The sequence below is a fragment of the Crocuta crocuta genome, unplaced genomic scaffold (genome assembly GCF_008692635.1).
Source record: "Crocuta crocuta isolate KB4526 unplaced genomic scaffold, BGI_CrCroc_1.0 scaffold266, whole genome shotgun sequence".
Classification (NCBI taxonomy): Eukaryota; Metazoa; Chordata; class Mammalia; order Carnivora; family Hyaenidae; genus Crocuta; species Crocuta crocuta.
Window position 1 is genome coordinate 6,482,946 of NW_027531005.1, and position 21,498 is coordinate 6,504,443.

At 39.7% G+C, this 21,498-nt stretch overlaps 1 protein-coding gene across 1 annotated transcript in view; it reads right to left on the reverse strand.

Moving 5' to 3' along the window:
* Positions 1-21,498, reverse strand: part of AHCYL2 (adenosylhomocysteinase like 2) — a 53,092-nt gene that overhangs the window by 17,804 nt on the left and 13,790 nt on the right. The window contains exons 3-10 of the mRNA XM_077770747.1: positions 17,383-17,526; positions 16,617-16,717; positions 12,192-12,294; positions 10,672-10,766; positions 7,772-7,878; positions 6,322-6,438; positions 3,217-3,280; positions 2,648-2,736 (exon numbers count right to left, since the gene is read on the reverse strand). Coding sequence (XP_077626873.1) covers positions 2,648-2,736; positions 3,217-3,280; positions 6,322-6,438; positions 7,772-7,878; positions 10,672-10,766; positions 12,192-12,294; positions 16,617-16,717; positions 17,383-17,526 — 820 coding nt within the window. The remainder of the gene's footprint in view (positions 1-2,647; positions 2,737-3,216; positions 3,281-6,321; positions 6,439-7,771; positions 7,879-10,671; positions 10,767-12,191; positions 12,295-16,616; positions 16,718-17,382; positions 17,527-21,498) is intronic.

The window sequence follows — 21,498 nt, forward strand, 5'->3', positions numbered from 1 at the left end:
TTGGTCCCTTCCTCTCCTTATATGCTGGTCTTGCTTATGTTCAGGTCTTATTACTTCTTACCTGGATTCCTATAGTAGCCCCTAGCTCGACCTCATCATCCTAGGTTTATGTCTCATTTATTGTGCAGAGTAATTTTCCTAAATGCAATTTAGATCATGTCACTTCCTTGATTAAAATACTTCAGTGAGATTGCCTGTTCTCAGGTTAAGACCTAAATATTTATGCAGACATATGATTATGTTCACATATGATTCCTAACTCCGGTATTACCATTCCCCCAAATACCATCTTCTTAAATATGCCCTGTTCTCTCCTTCCTCAGTGACTATGCTCCTTGTGACACATTCCTTGTACCTGAAATTTACTTCCAAACTAAGAACTCACTTACACAAGTTTCAAGACTCAGCTCTATTAACATCTCTTTCTATGCTGCCTTTTTGCTCTTTAGTTAAATAATTCTCCCTTGGCTCCCAGAGAAGCATATGCTGTTTACCCCCATCATAGATCTTATTCCACTCAACGGTATTTGTGTGCTTCTAAAAGCAGGGAACTTGCCTCATTCATATATTCATCTTATTCATCCTAAGCACAGAGCACAGTACCTATTATACAGTAAGTGATCAGTTCATGTCTCTAAGAATTTGAATCAGTGTCTCAGTCAGTATTAAAACATGTTAATGAACCCTGACTCAGAAAAGGCCGACAGCTCTGTTGGGGAAACTTGAGATTCACGGCTAGGATGTATGAGGAGTAGAAAGACAGGGGAAAATGGGTATAACAAAATCTTTATGCCATGCCTTATTCTATCCTGGGGGCCCTCCTCTGGAGGATTAATGTAAAGGCTGGGTGGGTTATGGAGGCTGCATACACTGGAGCTCTGCAGTAGTTTTCAAGGACAGTAGTATTTCCATCCTGATGAGGATGGCAGGAGACAATTTTAATAATATCTACATTTAGCAAGCATTTATTATGTGACAGCAGTTCAACACTTTATGGGATTATATATTCATTATAAAATGTATAATCATATGTAATAATTATATAATTATTTTACTGAACTTTTGCAACTCTTTGAGGTAGGTATCATTAGCCACATTGTGGATGAGACAAGAGCTATTTTTTAACTTTAAATTTTGAAATAACTTCTAACTTAAGAATTAGAAGAATAGTACAAATTCCTATACACCCTTCACTCAGAGACAGCAGATTTTATTTGGATTTGCCCGATGTTTCCTCCTGATGAGATTCAGGTTATACATTTAGGGGAAGAATATCACAGAAGTGTTCTTTTCAGTTCATCACATCAGAAAGGATCTGATGTCAACTTATTTCTTTTTTGATTATCCTTTTTTCTGAAATTTTTTAATGTTTTATTTATTTTTGAGACAAAGACAGAGCATGAGTGGGGGAGGGGCAGAAAGAGAGGGAGACACAGAATACAGAGCAGGCTCCAGGCTCCAGGCTCTGAGCTGTCAGCACAAAGCCCGACATGGGGCTTCAACCCTGAACCATGAGCTCATGACCTGAGCTGAAGTTGGACACTTAACCAACTGAGACACCCAGGCACCCCAATCATCCTTTTTTTTACAAAGGGAGAACGGGAAGGGTTGGCGTGCCTGTCTGGCTCAGTTGGTGGAGCATGCAACTCTTGCTCTTGGGGTCATGAATTTGAGCCCCATGCTAGGTGTAGAGCTTACTTTACAAAAAAGGGAGCGAGGTGCCTGGGTAGCTCAGTTAATTAAGCATCCAACTTCAGGTCAGGTGATGATCTGTGCTGACAGCTCAGAGCCTGGGAGCCTGCTTCGGATTCTGTGTCTCCCTCTCATTCTGTCCCTCCCCTGCTCACGCTCAGTCTGTCTCTCTCTCTCTCTTAAAAATAAAATAAACATTTTTTTAAAAGGGNGAGCAGGCTCCAGGCTCCAGGCTCTGAGCTGTCAGCACAAAGCCCGACATGGGGCTTCAACCCTGAACCATGAGCTCATGACCTGAGCTGAAGTTGGACACTTAACCAACTGAGACACCCAGGCACCCCAATCATCCTTTTTTTTACAAAGGGAGAACGGGAAGGGTTGGCGTGCCTGTCTGGCTCAGTTGGTGGAGCATGCAACTCTTGCTCTTGGGGTCATGAATTTGAGCCCCATGCTAGGTGTAGAGCTTACTTTACAAAAAAGGGAGTGAGGTGCCTGGGTAGCTCAGTTAATTAAGCATCCAACTTCAGGTCAGGTGATGATCTGTGCTGACAGCTCAGAGCCTGGGAGCCTGCTTCGGATTCTGTGTCTCCCTCTCATTCTGTCCCTCCCCTGCTCACGCTCAGTCTGTCTCTCTCTCTCTCTTAAAAATAAAATAAACATTTTTTTAAAAGGGAGAAGAATTATACATGGATAAGGGAAAGAACTACTTGTTCTCTGTCTCAGGGCATCCCCTCTTATTATTTCCACAAGAATTTTAAATTTTAGTTTCTCTGATAGTCTCTGCTCCTTGATCTTTGAAAGAGAGGAGCTTACATTCAACGGCAGCATCTCTCAGGATCTGGGCCTCTCTAAGATAAAATGTGGCATTAACTAGGCCATTCTTTGGTGACAATTACAAGATCCCATGTTAGATGGTGGCACAGAGGAAAAAGCAGGTTTCCTTTTGCATGCTTACCAGGCTTGAAGAGCACAGATGGGGTCAATCTCAGTTACATACACAATAGAGCCCATGGCTTTGAGAGCAGCACAGCAGCCCTTCCCCACCTAAAGAGGGAAGAAAGTACACATAATAAGGAAGTCAGTGAGAAAACAACATCTCAAAGCTTCTGGTAAACTGTACCCCATTTTCCACCCCCAGAAGGAATTTCACTGAATAGATTCGTGTTTGGAGGAAAAAGAAGAACAAATAAATAAATGAATGCAGTTCACAAACAAACTCCTGGCCCCTGTTTAGCACATGCATGTACATAAGAACACCCACATTCACGATTTATAATCAAAACACAAGCTAAGAGAACATCACAAACAGTGCACTAGAATTAGTCAGAAAATCAACTTAAGAAAAATGGCAAAAATGCAAAGGGAAAAAGAAAGATTGTACTTTAACCAGAAGGTCTCTAAAGTTACTTTTTTCTCATCTAGAGTGGTAAGTGAATGTTTCTCACATCCACTGAATGAAAAAGTCTAGTATATTTCACCAGAATAACATTTTATACATCTAATAAGTGAAAAGTTAAGGTTTACCTCTCCATAGCCACAGACTACCACCTGCTTTCCACCAAACATCATGTCTGTCGTCCTTTTAAGTCTAGGGGAAGAAAAACCATTAAATCAGAAAAATCCCTCATTTCTCCTTGGAGATTAGATAGGGTCCCTCTGTTTTCATGTTTGTTCCATTTTGAAAGGAAGCCTGGTTAGTGTACTATCTAATGATTAGAAAGAAAGGTGGATAAAATAGGTACTCTCTCATTCCATGCTATCTGATCTATCAATATGTGAGGTTTTTTTCCTTTTTCTTCTTGTTTTGGGAGTGGTGCAGAAAGGAGGAAACTATAGACTACAAAGTAACTTTTAAACAAAAAGCAGTATACTTTTATTATGTAATTTTTGGAAATAAAAAATAGAAGAAAATAAAAATAAAATATTTTTATTTAGGAGACAAAGTTCTAGCTCAAAGGGAAACGTTATTCTAGCTTATTGAATGACATAGAAACATAAAAGATAACACTGATAAATGAGTGCTACATTTAGTATTATCAGAATGGCCACGGGGCACCTGGGTGTCTCAGTCAGGTTCAGCATCCACTATTGATTCTGGATCAGGTTAAGATCCCAGGATTGTGGGATCAAGCCCCTCATCAAGTTCCACATGGAGCAAGGAGCCTGCTTAAGATCACCCCCGCCCTGCTCTCTCTGCCCCTCCCCCACTCATTCTCATTCTCTCTCTCAAAATAAATAAATAAACTTAAAAAGAATGGCCAATAGGTCCCTCAATAATTCAACACAGAGGGTAATGGGCAACTAGATGGTGAAGAGCTTTGAACACACCAATACCAACTACATAAGACAGTGAATTTTCTAGAACTGATTCTTTCTTAAACATGTTCTACTGCTTTGTCTCTGATTCTCTATGAAGCTAGAATAATGTCCTTATTGTTTTTAGAGCCTCTTGGAAGAACTTGTAGGAACAGTTTCTGGTTTCTCTTTAGATTCAGCCAGTCTCCTTTCTCTAGGAATCCCTCACTAGGCAGAAGAAAGTTTTCAACTAAAACCAGTCTATTCTGAGATAGACAGTTCCTACAAATATTTGTGACTCTTTCTATTCACTCATCGGCTTACCTTTCCTATAGAAAACAGTCTGTAAATGCCCTAAAGGCAGCATAGGAATTCTGTCTTTTTAATGATTTGACAACGCCACTCAGTAGGAACTCGTATAACTCCATGAACTGCAGTGAAACTCAATAAATATCAAATATTATTCAGGCATAAAGAAGAATGAAATCCTGCCATTTTCAACAACACCACAGGAGCTAAAGAGTGTAATGCTAAGTGAAATAAGTCAGTCAGGAAAAGACAATACCAAATGACTTCACTTATAAAGAATAAAATGATCGTTACCAGAGGGGGAGGTAGGTGGGAAGATAGGTGAAATAGGTGATGGGGATTAAGGAGTGCGCTTATTGCAGAATCACTGTATTATAAACCTGAAGCTAATCTAACAGTGTATGTTAATATTAGTTAATTAATTAAATTTTAAAAACATCATTTAAGTATAGAGGCAACTCTTGTTGAGTGATAGAGTAAGTCTGGCTGGGCTACTACCATACTCAAAAGTCATAGTTTAGAAGAATGGTCCTGGAATGGCTATCACAGCAAAGAAAATCAATAAATCATATTTATGAGCCTCCTCTGCTTTACTCTCAAGCTTTTCTTCCTCTCTTCCCAAAGGAATATCAGGTGCAAAGCTATTCATATAAGCTATTAACACTTCTATGTAGCCAGGGATAGTTTATAAACTGACTGATAGATTGATAATTCACTTAAATGTCCAATCTATGTGGTAATACTATTGACTCTATAGAAGTAATAATTACCAATAAATTGAATTTGCATTGAATATCTTCCCCACCCCCACCCCCAAAAGATCTGAAAGCAAAAAGCTTCACCTAAGATCTAACTCAATCCTAGAACTTAATGTATAGGGTTCTAGAAAGAAGGGCAAGGGAACTAAAATTGAAGACCAGGTTCATACCTTATTCTCCTTTAATCCTCACAATAACTCTATGATGTAGCTCTTACTGTTACCATTTTACAGATAAGGGACCAGGCACAGAGAGAGTCAAATAACTAGTCCAAGACTAAATGGTCAATAGTCAAATCAGGACAGTCCTTCTGGCTCTAACACCTGTGGTGCTGCAAACTGCCTATGGTCCAGACTGCTTAGTAATGTGGCCCGCAGCCCTTTGTTAGCTTTTCCATTAACCTAAACATGATGGAAACCATTTGGCTTGGCAATATTCTAAACCAACTTAATGGTTTTACATAGGGAATTACTGAGTCTTCTGAACAAGGCTGAAGGAGTATCTGGACACAAGTGTAGAAACAAAACTGGGTATTGGAAGAATACAGTATAGTATTTGGTATATACCTAAGTAAATTTTGTCAGACTTGCAGACCTTATAGATTTGAAAAACTTGAAATGTTTCTGGGATGGACTCTTTGCTTAACACAGTTTTTCAGATGGCCAGCGAATTATATGCTAGTTGGAGTTTAAACTTTTGTTTTTAATGACTGTTTATTTTTGAGAGAGAGAAAGACAGACCGTGAGCAGGGGAGGGGCGGAGAGACAGGGAGACATGGAATCTGAAACAGGCTCCAGGCTCTGAGCTGTCAATACAGAGCCTCATGCAGGACTTGAATTCACAAGCCATGAGATCATGACCTGAGCAAAAGTTGGACACTTAACCAACTGAGCCACCCAGGTGCCCCATGCTAGTTGGAGTTTAAAAACTTGTAATGTGACCTAGAAATAGGAACACTAGGAACCTTTGCCCAAATCATCAAAGATACTCAGCTGTTTAGGACTTTAGCTACTGTCTTGCAGGGCTGATAGGGTCACAATGTAAAAGCTTTGCCACCAATAAATAGAGGCCAGTCTGATTTTTTAAGTAAAATAGATGTGCTTGTCAGGGGGATAGCAATGGTAGATCTGGGTTATAAAATACCGAGTATTATATAGTGATAGATCCAGAGGTGCTACATGAATCATTTCCAGAAATAACAAAACCCAAAAAACTCAGAACCTCCATTCAACAACTCAAGTTCACTGCAAAGATAATAAAACATTACCCATCTAGAATTGATTCACGGCAACAGTAGAGGTTGTCAAATTTCTGTTTGGTAACAGAGTCATTTACATTCATGGCTGGAACACACAGCTTCCCGGCCTTGGATAGCTGGTACAGCCTGAGGATGAGGGGCATCAAGAAGAACACAAAAACAGTGAGATAATGCAATCTACTGTCAGTTTCATAACAAATTACAGAAATATGTTGATTGGGTAGGCGTGAGAGCATGGGACACACTAGTTTCATCCCAGTAGGTGTACATAGAGAAATAAAGACTACCTTTCTAGAGTCTGTATACAGCTTAGAAATAAAGATCTTAGTCACAAGGCACGTGAGGAAAATCTTTGACGCATCTCTAAATTTCAAGCATTAAAAAGTAAAATTTAAAATTGCTTATTGGGGCACGTGGGTGGCCCAGTTGATTAAGCATCTGACTCTTGATTGCGGCTCAGGTCATGATCTCACAGTTCATGAGATGGAGCCCGCTTTGGATTCTGCACTGAGCCTGCTTGGGATTCCCTCTCTCTGACCCTCCCCTGCTCATGCTCGCATGTGTACTCTCTGTCTCTGAAAATAAAAAAATAAACATTAAAAAATAAATTCCTTAGTTTTACTCCCCCCTTTAAATTATATAAACAGTAACTGTAAGTACTATTTAATTCCACTATTCTAGTACAACAATTTTAACTTTCAAATAGCCTCGATTTTATCATCTCAGTACAAATACCTATAAATATGTATATCTATACATTAGTTTCATTTTAATACCTATAAGTATGTATATCTATATATGTTTCATTTTAAGTTGAATCAACTAAAAATTAGAACCAGGTGTTGTATTCAAAATTCATCCCTTTCTAAGATTCTGAAGGTATGGTATATTAAAAAAGGTCAAACTATATTAAAGCAGTGATGGTGGCTTATTCAGAATTCACTTCCCTAAAACTCATTTCATACTTTCAGTTCCTGTTGAGTAAATAACAGTAAACAGAAATTATTTCAATTTTACTCAGGGAATTACTGCTCATTTGAGAAATAGAACCATAAATCCTTGTTCTCTAAGTCAAAATGTAAGCCCTATGGGGACCCAGGTTTTCATCGTGTTTTGCCCACTGCTAGATCCCTAGCATAGTTCCTGCAGAAGCTCCTGGCTCATTGTACAAGTTAACTAAACATCTATGGAAAAAACGAATTAGTCTAAAAAGGACACACAGTCATTGTATTACAATGACTAGAAAACACGAGGACCACACTTGTTGCCTTACCTGTCCCCACTCCCAATTGCAGGTTTGTTATTTGCATTGTTAATTAAAAAAACAAGTGTGCAGACTCAGATCTCCTCACCTCATAGCAGGTTTCAATTTTTAACATAATGTATTCTATAGAGTGTGTGATTATCAGAGTATATATCTCAGCAGCAAAAAACCAGGTATGCCCATGTCAAATCTTACCTATGGACTCCCGTAACGCTCTCCTCTACTATGCCCTTGATTTTTTTGAACATATTAGGATACTTCTTATAAATCCAGTGAGTAAGATCCCCTCCATCATCCAATATCTGCAATAAGCATCAATAATGTCATTTATTTTGCTGAAGGCTCAGGGCTTCCGGTGTTGCTCTGGGTCTTTTATCTCAATTTCTGCCAATTTACAGATATTTCAAATTTCCCATAGGTTTATGCAAAGTAACTTAAAGCCAGTCATTACACTGAAGTAAAAGCAATGAGGGGTGAAAGGTCAACTATAATTCTCACAGCCAAATGACCTTCCCACATAACCTATCTACTGTATCAAAATACACAGCAAAGCAATGAGGATTTTCTTATGAACTAACAGCTTAAGTGGTTATCTAGACAATTAGTTCTTGAATGCACTGTAGATATTTAGAAAGCCTGACCTTGATATTAGCATATTTCTACCAGTTACATTCAGGACTTCAGTTATATTCAGTAAAAGCTTAGTTTAAATAAAGCCAGATAATTAGTCTCCCTCCCAGAACAATGGCTTATAGAACTGTATTCGTTAATACTTCACTTCTTCCAAAGCATAGGCACTATCCTACCCAAAATATCAGGCAGCACTGAAGGGTTTTGCCTAGCGAAACCTCACACTCTTTATAAACCAAATTAAAAATAACCAGGGAACTGTGCAGCATGTAGGTGTGCAAGCATGCCTCTGAACAGCTCATCACTATTTCAGGTTGGGATTAAAGATAAACACAATGCCGTGCCCACTGGAGCTTTCATCAGCAGAGGAAAGTTTCTGAATTATAAATAAGCTAAAGAAAGACCAGCTTAGAATGCTCTTAGGCCCTAGGCTGTGGCACTTCATTCAGCCCTTCACCTAACTGTCAGAAAGGCTTAGCAGGGCTCTCCAAATCGTTATCCCTGTGAAGTCCCCACAGAACTGAATTGCTCCCTACTGGCACATACCCATTTTGGAGTCTCATCAAATATCAACTCCACCACAAGTGCCCCCAGTACCTTGCTGGGCCCCTGGGTACACAAACTCCCCCACTTCACGTCTAGCACCTAAACTCTTTTTGCTTCTAGTCTTGCTCTTAATCTCTTTTCCTGACTTAACTAAAGTTTATTTGAGAGCAGGGATCCAAGACAAGACTCTCATTAAAATACATTCGCTTTATTCTGTAAATTAACGCTTCACTCTCTTCTAGTAGAAAGCCTTCCTCAGAACAGAGTTTCTGGGGGCACCTGGGTGGCTCAGTCGGTTAAGCGTCCGACTTTGGCTCAGGTCATGATCTCACAGTTCGTGGGTTCGAGCCCCGCATCTGGCTCTGTGCTGACAGCCAGCTCAGAGCCTGGAGCCTGTTTCAGATTCTGTGTCTCCCTCTCTCTCTGACCCTCCCCTGCTCACGCTGTCTCTCTCTCTCTCTCTCTCTCTCTCTCAGAAATAAAAAATGTTAAAAAAAAAAAAAAAGAACAGGGTTTCTGATCCCTAGCCACACAAAAGATCAGAGGCAAAAAAGCCTGAGCAACTAGAAACTCTTTGTCTCAAGTCCCACTATTCTGGTCCACTTTTCTTTTAACAGAGGGATCTACAGGCAGGTAGTTGTTATCCCTCGTATTTATTTAATGATGGTAGCCCATAATTCTATACCATGGTATTCTATTGCAGAAAACTCTTGCCACTAGGGAGTCTTCCTGAGATTGGAAAGCAAGTAAAAGTACTTGATCTTGACGGATCCCTACAGGAATGGGCTCTCTTTCTGGGGTTACAAAGGCTTTTATCCTTGCTTACTTTCTTCATCAGCTCTTCCAGCAGGTTGTGCTGGCTCTATAGTCTGTAAATGCGCCCTAGTTGCAATCCCATGTCCTCCTCAAGTTCTCCACTCTAAAATTAATGTTTTATTCCCCACAGAAACCCCCCAGCACATCTCCTTTAGGTCTGTCAGTCAAACTCCTTCCAGTCCCTGTTCAACTCTGTGGGAATGAGCTGACTCATCTCACAGCTGATTCCTCCCTCCCTTTAAGCAGGATATTAACCAGCTTCCTCACACCAGCACACGGTGCAATGTAACCTGGATCACAGAATCCAGAAAGAGGATGCTTCTGTCTTTGTGCACCAAGTGAGGCCTGCTCTGCAACCGGCAGCAGCAAGCAATAGCTGGAGCAGAGCCTTCTTTTTCCAGTTGATTCCCTAATTTCTCTTCTCTTTCATATACAGAAATGTTTATGAAGTAGGAGTGCCTCATATTTTGTGCAGCTTTTTGCTTCTCAGTGAAATCTAATGTGCTATCAACCTTCAAAAACTTGATCAAAAACTTGATTTTCAAAAATGAAACACAAATAAAATGAAGCAAAATAAAAAACCCCAAACGTTTTGCCTCGTCATCTTTCTTCAAGTACAGAATAAAGAGAAGAAATTTGAACTTGGAATCTCTTCAGGTTTACTATAAATTCAGCATGTAACTCTAAAGAACAGCTAAGCACCACAGGAGCTCTTTGTGTGTATGTGTATGCGTGCGTGCGCGCATGCCATGCGCATGTACATTTGGATTACTGTTGTTGGATAAGAGGTAAGCAGTAGAAGGGAATGATAACTCATTAACTTTGCTTTTGAAACAGCTATGTGTGAACCCTGAGCAGTATTTTAATGTTGCTGATGAATATGAATGCTTCTACGATCAGCACCAACATAGCACTTTGAGGCTAAGTTCAATATTCTTGGGGTACCCTAATCATAAGCACACAGTTCTGCTGGAAGCACAGGTACATCAGATAGAAAAGGAAGCATTTTCAGTTCATGTCAAGACACCCTCTCCCCTGCCACAGTCCCCTTCTCTGTCCCCAGCAGATCCCTCAGGAATTGTACTAGCAGAAATCTAACTCACCATGTTTGGCTGCCAGCCCTCCACATTCACACATCTATCAATGCACCACCAGAAGTCATCTTCTGACTCTCCTTTCCAGGCAAAGACAGGAAATCCTGAGAAAAGATAACAAAGAGAAACCATTAAAGCCTGATAAAAGGGCTGCCCTTAAATTTTGACAAGATGCTGGTTTTCCCCATCTCCAAACTCTCTCATTCTGCTTTACTCCTTGGCTTGACTTTCTTCACTGATTAGCATTGTCTTCAACCCCTTCATCCACTCCTTTGTCTTTGATGGTCATTTTGCTCTTGATATACCAAGGAGGACAAACAAAAGGTACAAGAATATGATGGATGCTAAAAATATGACTTAAGGGAAAAAAGAAGAGACCAGAAGTTAAGTACTTCTTGATCCAGTCAAACTGGAAGTCTTACCATTTTCCAACTACACTTTGATCTTTCCTCCATCTAAACTTTAGTCATCCCATCTTCTTCATGGTGAAAACCCTTACACTCTTCTCCATCTGTTAAAATGTTGTCATAGCCCAGTTAAATGTCATGTTCCTAACAAAGCCTGATTAACTCAGCTGTAAGTGATCTCTGATGGAATCTGAACTTTTATAAGCCACTTGCTTGTGCACTGAATGTAGATTTCTGATCTGTTGTGGCATCTATCATCTATATCCTTGTATTTTCATTATTTGCATATGTGTCTTTTCTTCTCAACCACAATATAAGAATCTTAGGGCAAAGACCTGGTCTCATTTGTCCTTATATCTCTTAGAGCAGGTCATTAAATATTTGTTGAAAAGAAAAATAGAATGTATATATTTAATATCTCTGCACATTTATATACATATCTTGTACATTAATAAAAATTTTATAAATGAATGAATGTAAATGAAAGAAAAAATGAAATACTCAAGCGCCAGCAGGAGAGACATGCACGCACTACAGAGCTTTCCCAGCATTTCTCAAGAGCTCTGAAGCAACGAGCATCTGGTACCCTGATCTGTGCTTTGCTGCCACAGAGCAAAGGCAAGAAACTGGCAAAGTCTAAATATCTCTATTTCTTTCGTCCTTCTGTGTCAGTAGTCATCGTGATCAAATATTAATCTGCCAGGTCAAGTCCTTTTTACTGCCGAAGCAGAAACACCAAACATCAAATCAGGGCAAACTGCTGTAAAAACCAGCAGACCCACAAAACTATGCCTGAAGCACTTTCTTTTCTAATCCATATGACCTCAGACAATGAGTAGTGCTCACTGGTGCTCTAATATTAGCAAGTCAAGGCAAAAAAGTAACTAATAAGGGAATATTAGACACAAGAAGATATATGCCAACTGTAAAACAACAGAGTTACTTTCATCATGTTTAACAAGAGAAGCCCAGAGGAGAGCATACTCATCAAGAATCGGGATCCATTTCCCCTAAGACAGCAACTTTAATGTTAATCTTCCTTAAAGATTTATATTGAGTCCATGGAACTTTTCAGAGACTTACTGTAGCCAAAGGCACAGAATACAAGCAAAAAAACCTTACCACTTTCTGCTAGAGCAGCAGCCACTTCATTGAGAGTGGAATAGATGTTGCAGGCTGCCCATCGGCACTGTGCCCCCAGCGCACCCAGGGTTTCCATAAGCACCTGTATTCAAGAGAAAGCAGGAGATGAGCAAGGCTGGCCAAACAACTGGTCAAGGACATTAAGTTTATATATTTGACACTGAGAAAGTATATCAGGGAATAACTAAGGCCAGCGATTTTCACACTGTGCTCTATAGTAATTCCTCAATGTTTTGAGTAGAGGGCAAGGGTTGGGGGTAGGCATGGGGGAGGGCTCCAGCTGAGCTCTGTGCTCTTCCACCTATTTAATATATTGGGCCTCCTTGGGGCGCCTGGGTGGCTTAGTCGGTTAAGCGTCCGACTTTCGCTTAGGTCATGATCTCGCGGTTCGTGGGTTCGAGCCCCACGTCGGGCTCTGTGCTGACTGCCAGCTCAGAGCCTGGAGCCTGTTTCGGAGTCTGTGACTCCCTCTCTCTCTGACCCTCCCCTGCTCACGCTGTCTCTCTCTCTCTCTCTCCTGGAAATAAATAAAAACATTAAAAAAAAATTAATATATTGGGCCTCCTTATAAGTCTTAATTAAACCAAGGATTTTTGAGCCAAAACATTTTTGAAAAACCACCAATAAATGATTGTGTTTCTCCTTAAGGAAGCTGCAAGAAAAGCTCCTATCCTAACAAGAACAGCCAGATAATCTATAAAACCTTAACTTTTCTTGAGCCCATCAAAGCAATCAAGTGCACTGAACTCCAAAGTGACAAATCCCTTTAAGGAGACAAGGAACACACTGTCTTACCTCTGACAGAGCATGGGCGGAAGATGTGGGTGCCACACATGAGGAGAAGAAAAAAATAGCTAGAATTTCTATGAATTGGTAAAGGCTGAGTGTGGGAAAGTATGTCCATTTGGAACTTCTAATAACCTCAGGCACAAGTAGATTTCACACTCTTTTCCAGGGGTTTCTACCCAGTGCTCACAAGAAAGACTGCGGAGCAAGGACCTGGTCAGCTGTGCTCAAAGACAGGCATGAAACCTGGGCACTTTGCCACACTCTTCTCTCATAGGAAGCAAAAGTCTTAATTTTTGCTGAAATTTAAATTTCCTGACAGTAGTTAACTCAGGACTGGTACTTTTCATGTTGTAAAACTTGCATTTTCTAATATTTCAATGCTAAATTAAAAGTCTAATTATGCTCTAATTAAAGAAAAACAAACTTGGAGGTGCCTGGGTGGCTGAGTCGGTTGAGCATCTGACTTCGGCTCAGGTCATGATCTCATGGTTGAGTTCAAGTTCAAGCCCTGTGTGTCTGGCTCTCTGCTATCAGGGCAGAGATCCTCTGTCCCCCTCTCTCTTTGCACCTGCCCCACTTATGCACTCTCTGTCTCTCAAAAATAAATAAATATTTTAAAAAAGAATTCTAGGGGCTCCTGGGTGGCTCAGTCGGCTAAGCATCTGACTTCGGCTCAGGTCATGATCTCACGGTTTGTGGGTTCAAGCCCTGCATCGGGCTCTGTGCTGACAGCTCAGAGCCTGGAGCCTGCTTCTGATTCTATGTCTCCCTCTCTCTGTGACCTTCCCCTGCTCATGCTGTCTCTCTCAAAAAAATAAATAAAACATTAAGAAAAAAAATTTTTTTAAAGAAAAATTCAAAATAAAATAAAATAAAATAAACAAAGAATTCCAAGTAGAGAGTGCTAGCTGTTAGGGCTCAAACAGGAGTGAAGTTAGGTAGGAGTGGAAGGAAGACAGAGCTTAGAAGCTGATTTAACCTGACTTTCAATCATGACTGTTTAGAGATAGAGTAACACAGGAACCTGGTTATTAGAAGGAACTAGGGAAACATGCCTAAAAAATATAAATAGATCCAAGTCTATTGGAAACATGGATAGGAAACCATTAACTAACAATGATAGTTATTTCTGGAACATGGGATCATAGGAGACTGTCTTTATGTTACAGATTATGGTAACGCTTGAGTATTATAAACATTAACTACTTCTGTAATCAAGAAAAGAAAACAGAGATTAAAAACAAAACAAGGCAAAATTCCTTTGTTATTATTATTTTTTTAATGTTTATTTATTTGTTGTGAGGGAGAGAGTGTGCAAGCAGGGGAGGAGCAGAGACAGAGAATCCCAAGCAGGCTCCACACTGTCAGTGGAGAGCCCAACTCGGGCTTCAAACTCACAAACAGGAGATCATGACCTGAGCCGAAATCAAGAGTCAGATGCTTAACTGACTAAGCCACTCAGGCACCCCTGTGTAATTATTTTTTTAAAGGGAAAAAAAAAAAAAAAAACGCCGGGAGGAACAATGAAAGGAAATTAAAACTGGTAAACTAATTTTGATTACTCCATTCAAGAGAAAGTAGAAGAGAGCCTTGAAAGGTGGTAATGTTTGCTGACCCAGGGGGTAAAAAGGAAACTAGATACAACTTAGCAACATGAGACAGTACAGAAGCACTTACTATTTTAAGCCACCACACTGAAGTCTCATGTCACTGACTGGGGAAGCCCAAAAAAGATTCCAAGAGTGTTTCTGCCTCAATTCATTAGTCTGTAGCTCCAAAAAGAGATAGCTTTTCAATTTATTATATTAATTTTGGGCACTCAAGGTGTTTTTTCCCCTTGGAGAACATGTAATCTGGAAAAGTCTCATGGTAAAGGTTTTAGGAGTAGCTGCCTGAGTCTTAAGGACTCTCTCTGTACTTAATCAGGAATGTGACCGTATAAATAAGTGTTATGCTTCAGGAGACAGTCTTTCGAAAGTTGATCTAACCATACAGATGACCTGAGTCTTATAAATCATATAAATGACTTCAGACCATTTCTCAATACACCAATTTGCTGTAGTGTTTTCATTATGGTTGGCAATTCAATATCTCTTACATCTTTGATGATGGCTCTGAGTCAGTGATTCTCAACAGAGGAGCTCTGGAAAAGTGCGGGGGCATTTTTGATTGTCACAATAATTGGGAGGGGAATGCTAGTGGCATTTAGTGATCAGGACCAGAGATTTTGACATTTTGAAAATGCAGGACAGTCTCTTACAACAAAAACCATGCCATACTTAGTACAGTTTTCAAATGTTCCAATGAAAGTTCACATGGGTGAGAAACCTATTTATAATGATCTAAGTTCTAAACTTAGAACCTTATTCCATCTGACACATTAACAAAAAATACTCTTGTAGTTTTAATACAAAATAATAATAGCTTTTCCAGGAATGCAACAATTGTGTAAATTAAGAGAAAACAGACACTTGTTGTTATTGTTGCTGCTCAGAGATTTGTAAAAAAGTTGTTTATAGTTTATTATGATTCATAAAAACGTATAATTCCGCAATGTCACTCTGATGCTCTAGAACCAGTAAAACATTTCTATCTACATTTGTGACATTCTCATTCAAATAATGCTCTGAGGAAGTACAAATATCTGAGTATTCCACTATACTTGTGCCCAAGCATTTATATACTGAAATACACATTATTTCATTATAAATTATTTTTCTTTCATTCCTCCTTCATATTTCAGTTATGATTTTATATTAATAATAATTGTATGAACTGAGGTGTGTTATGTTCGAATATCATTTTAAGATAATACAGAGGCATTGCAAAAATATTTTTTAGAAAAAGGAGACACTACATCTGATAGGGGTAAGAGTCACTAGTCTGAATCAATCATGGTAACCCCAGTCTCCTTGCCAGAACTGGTAAGCCATGGGCATGTGACCCTGTTCTGTTCAATGACATGTGATGGAATGTCCTGGAAGACTTCTGGGAAAGGTTTCCTTGCTCTTGGGGGAGAAGAAGAAATGGTCCTTCTTACTCTTCATGTCCATTTGTAATGGCTTAAAGAGCTGCAATCATCTTGCTATGAGCCTGAGGATGAAGTAAGCAAGTGAAGAGGCAGCACCGAGAAAATTATAGATAGATGAAACTGGAGCCCAGGGAGCCTAAATTTGAAATCCACCTTACCTCTGAACTCCTAACTATGTAATATAATCAATTCCTTTATGTATGAGCCAGTTTGAATCAGGTTTTCTTTTACTTGCAACTGTAAGCAGTCTAAGAGAGCTGCCTTATAGAAATGACACAGGAAGGGAAGATGAGGGGAAGCAGTGTCACACGCAGAAAGCATAAACTTGGGAGTCAGATACATTGAAGTTCAAACCTGGATTCTATGATTTTACTTGCTGTATAACCTCGGGCAAATTAAACACCCTGAGCCTTAGTTTCCTCGTTGTAAAGTAGAAACAAGAATAGCTGCTTTACATGGCCATTATGAGGATTAATGACTTAATACCTGTTAAGCTCTTAACCTACAGCTTGGCATTTTGCAAGTACTCAATAGCTGGTGGCTATTATTAACTATTATTATGTGGAGAAAGGAAAAGGACTCACAGCAGTCTGAGCAGTGATGTGTGTGCAACCCACAATTTTGGCTCCAGCCAAAGGTTTTTCTCCTTGAGCTCTCTTCCTCAAAGCCATCAGTGCAGGCATTTCTGAAAGGGCACAATACGTACACAGCAGTATTAGAGAGGAGGGAATGAGAGAGAAAGAATAAACAGAAGAACTTATTCTCTTAAAGTAAGATTCTTTCCCTGATCAGGTTCTTTGTTAGACTGGGTTTCTCAAGGAACCAAGACATTGAATCTGATTTTTCTTTTATAAGAGCCTTTCCAAGGCAAATGCTCCAGACTTCTTACTCCCAATATCCTAATCTTGCACTTTCTCTCCCTTTTCCTGGTACAGGGGTTCCTTACAGACCCACCAGAGTACACCCCTTCTCTACAGTGTTTCCTAAGTTCAGATTTCTTTTAAGTATTCTTTAAAACCACACTTTATTTTTAAGTTTATTTATTTATTTGGAGAGAGAGAGAGGGCAACTGGGGAAGGGGAAGAGAGAAAGGAAGAGAGAGAGAATCCCAAGCAGGCTCTGCACTACCAGTGCAAAGCCTGATTCGGGGGCTCCTACTCACAAACTGTGAGATCATGACCTGAGCGGAAATCAAGAGTCAGACGCTTAACCAACTAAGCCACCGAGGCGCCCCTCTTTAAAACCATGCTCAAATTTCACAAGCTACTAGACCCCAGGACATAAAAAGGGATTAACATGGACAAAAAGACATAGACAGCATGAAAAAGAAAAGGTGCTTGCTTTCTTTACCTTGTTCAGCGATTTCAATTTCTCTTCGTCCAAACTCTGCCTGTTTGATGTTCTTGACACAGAAGTCACTGCTTCCCTTAGAGTTCTTTTGCTGCTTGTCCCTGGGAGATGTCTCATCATCAGAGCTATCTGTATATGAAGCCGCTGAAATGATAGATAAAAAGCGTCAGGGAAACAAATGTCTTCCTCTGAAATTCTATACCATGGAGCGAACTGAGGCTTCTGTAGTCATCCAGCACCACACAGATGTACACCTAAATGATAGGCACCTAAACGGCACTATGGAGCTAGCTCAACCACCTCCTAAGGAAAGTGCTATCCACAGGTCAGAAAGAGGAAGCTGAGAGAGGTTGCCAAAGACATTCCCCTTGGACAGCATTAACTATCTAGGGCTAAAGATCTTCAGAATGTGAGAGGTCCTTGAATATGCAAGAAGAGAGAGCTTACACCATGGTAGCAGTAGGTTAAAGTTCTTAATGCAAGATCATTGTCAGTAACCTATGGGTTTCTGGGATCCTAGCTGCCCTTCTTTGCTGCTTAGATGCCTGATGTAATTTGTGTTTTAGTACAATAATTGAGCAGATGAGACCTAGAAAACAAGGAACCCATGGGAAAGTAATTAAGAATCACACAAAAAGTGTTTGTCTGACATAACAGGGCTTTCTTTTCAGAACTGGCTCTGATGAGGCTGAACTGTGCCTGCAGACCCAATTAGATATTGACAATGAGGTATTCAGTGTGCTCTCCCTTCTTGCTGGCCTCAGTGGACCAAGCAGTAGGCATTTCAGGTTCCCAAAGAAGTCAATAAATCCTCTTTTGGTATACTTACATGCTCTGATGATTAATCCATTTAGCAGTATATGCTAGAGGGTGGGAAGTCTAAGGCTTGTGATTGTGGCTAACAGGCAGCTGCCGCCGCTACTCACATGTTTAGCTGAGGCCCTTTTAGTCATTATATAAATCTGTAGTTGCTAATCACTTGCCTCCTTCCATGATAGACATTTAAGTTTCTGAGGATGGTTTCTTCCTAAGTAGTCCTCAAGGTTTGTTGTGGTGGTTGTTGTGCTATGTGTGTGTGTTTAAATGTTTATTTTTAAGAGAGAGTGTGTGAGCAGAGGGTCAGAGGGAATGAGAGACACAGAACCTGAAGCAGGCTCCAGGCTCTGAGCTGTCAGCACAAAGCAGACCCAACGTGCGAGATCATGACCTCAGCCAAAGCCAGATGCTTAACCAACTGAGCCACCCAGGTGCCCTTTGTGTTTTTTTGAGGGGGAGGGGAGGTTGGGGGATATAAAGCTCTATTTATAAAGCATTACATATCTCTCAACGGGATAAGTACTTCCATCACTTTTAAGGGGAGAAAGCCGCAAATGCTCAGAACTCCTAAGGTCTATGGTGCTCTGATGTACTTACATCCAGAGAATTAAGGCATTTCTGGGATTTCTTAGCAAAGGATCTATACCTGGGAAGGCTGTAAAAGGCAAGTCTGACCCTGCCCAGCTAATCGGGCATGGCACTACAGAATGTTTGGGCAGCAGGGGCCCGAGTGTCTCTCTTGGAACTGGAAAACTGCCCTAGAGCAAAGTCCTAACACGAGGCAACAAGAATGAACATGGGCACCAAGGGAGGTGAGGGAATTAGTAAATCCCCAAAGAGACTTTGTTCTTGAAAGGAACTAATCAGTACAAAAAGTCTGCGGTTCTCCCTCCTAGGGTGAGCAAGAGGCCAAAGTACCTTTGGCAACAGAGCCCAGAAACAGCTTCCTGGGCGGTCCTCTGTTTCACTAATCAATACTGAGAAATAGTTTATGTGTTGGAGGCTTAGGAGAACCATGCTTCTACCACCTGAGGGAGGAAAGTCAATGGCCATCCCTAATCTTAATCATAATTTATAGTATAATCACTTTTGAAGAAAGTGTTTACATTCAGAATGTCCTGAAATTTCATATCCTTTTCCAAAAGCATGACAATTTTTATGTTCCTCAACTACTATTTAAATATAGTGGTTATGTGATCTGGAGTCAGACAGACTTTGAAGTCTCAGCCTCTCTTTCTGGGTATATAAAACAAAGGCATTCCAGAACCTGATTAATAAAATTGATTAATAGAATTAGTTAATAGATTAATAGAATTCATTCATGAATCCAATCATTCACACATTCAGTTGTTCATTCAACAAATTTTATCAGGTATCTACCATGTCCCAGGTACAGTCTAAGTGCTGAGTATACAGAACAAATATGGCTGTCTTCATCTTCATGGAGTTTTCAGTCTAATGGGTGAGTCAGACATGAAATAACTCATTTCAAAATTAATTATAGTTTTTCTTTTCCCATGGTTGTAATATGTGTTATGAAGCAGATTATAAATTGGAAGACATGACTTGTCAGAGTCAAGTTGTTGAGAAGATTAAATAAGATAATGTAAAGTTCTAATGCAATGCTTGGTATCAATAATTAAACACTCAATAAATGATACCTAATATTAGTGTTGGCTTTTGCCTATATTTTTAAGTCAATACCAGAAATAACATCTTTAAAGGTTCTTACTCAGCTTCAGGATTTTTAAGTTTTATTTATTTTTGAGAGAGAGACAGAGAGAGCAAGTAGGGGAAAGGCAGAGAGAGAAAGGGAGAGAGAGAATCCCAAGCAGGCTCTGCACTGTCAGCACAGAATCTGATGTGTGAATCAAACTTACAAACCATGAGATCATCACCTGAGTCAAAAATAAGAGTCAGATGCTTAACCAACTGAGACACCCAGGCACCCCATCAGCTTCAGTATTTTGAATGGGAAAAGAATGACATACATACAATATTATTTAGCAGTTTCTTTTTTTTTCTACCTCTGTCATATACTAATCTAACCAAGAGCAGGTGGCTGGCTGGCAGTGATGAAAAAGGTTGAGACGAAGTCCTCACTCTACCCAGAATAGCATTCCTCTCCTTTGCCTCTCTAACTTCTAAGGATGAGTCAGGGTTAACAAAAAAAAACAAAAAAAAAAAAACAAAAAAAAACAAAAAACCAAGCAAACAACAACAACAAAAATAAGCACAAACATTTCCTCTTAGGAGAAGCATTCCAATTTTTGGCTTGATTTGCCTTCTTCTATCTCAAGAAGAAATTATTATGCCACCTCCCTATTCTAACAAAAAAAAAAATCCCCAAATACAAGTATTTGATTTTCTTCACAGTAGCCAAATGGTTATAGCTAGTTCAATCAATGTTTTTATTTGAGCCACAATGGATTTGTTTTCAAAGAGCCTTTATACAGACCTGTTATCAGGTGAGAACCTAAAATATCAGTTGTCTAGATTGTATTAATATGTGAATGAAAAACCGCTGACAGGCCCAGATCAAGAGAGTATTACTTCTGCAACACAGTGGAAAGATTATTCTGATCTAGCATGACGTTTGTTTTCTGAATCCATACTTCTTTCTGTCATTATATTTAAAGTAACACATTCATGAAATTATCTGAGATAGTATTAAAGATTTCTTCCTAGGAAAATTTAGAGAAAGCCAACACATATGTATACACATGCTGAATAATTTCTAAAGCATTTGTAATTATCACACTCTGAAGCCCAGAGTTATAATTCAATTAAAAATGAACAACTGATAATCAAGGCAATAGCCAACTGAAGCACAGCCTGAGACCTTAGCTCTAGCTTTACCTCTAATTGGTTGTGACCAATTTTCAATTCATCCAACTGTAAAACAGGGAGTATAACAGATCCACTCTCTCTCATACTCTCTCTTTCCCCTAACTACCACCAGAAAAACCTCATGAATAAACGAGAGTCAAAAAAGGATTCAATTTCTATGTAGAAAAGTTATAATTAAGTGCAATATAACTTTACCACGGGGTGTTCTCTTGTTTCATGATAACCCAGAATCAAAACATAACTTGATGAATCGCTAATCTATAGTCTATCCCATAGAACATGCACACACATATGTTCTATGGCTCAAGCCTGATTAAGCCTTACCTCCTAGCAGCTGTGACATTGTGAGTTATTGCTAGAAGAAGCAGTCAGACTCCCGGATTAGTCCTATTAGACTATTTTAAATCAGACAATGCCTCTTAGGCCCAATCTATCCATTTGGTAATGGAA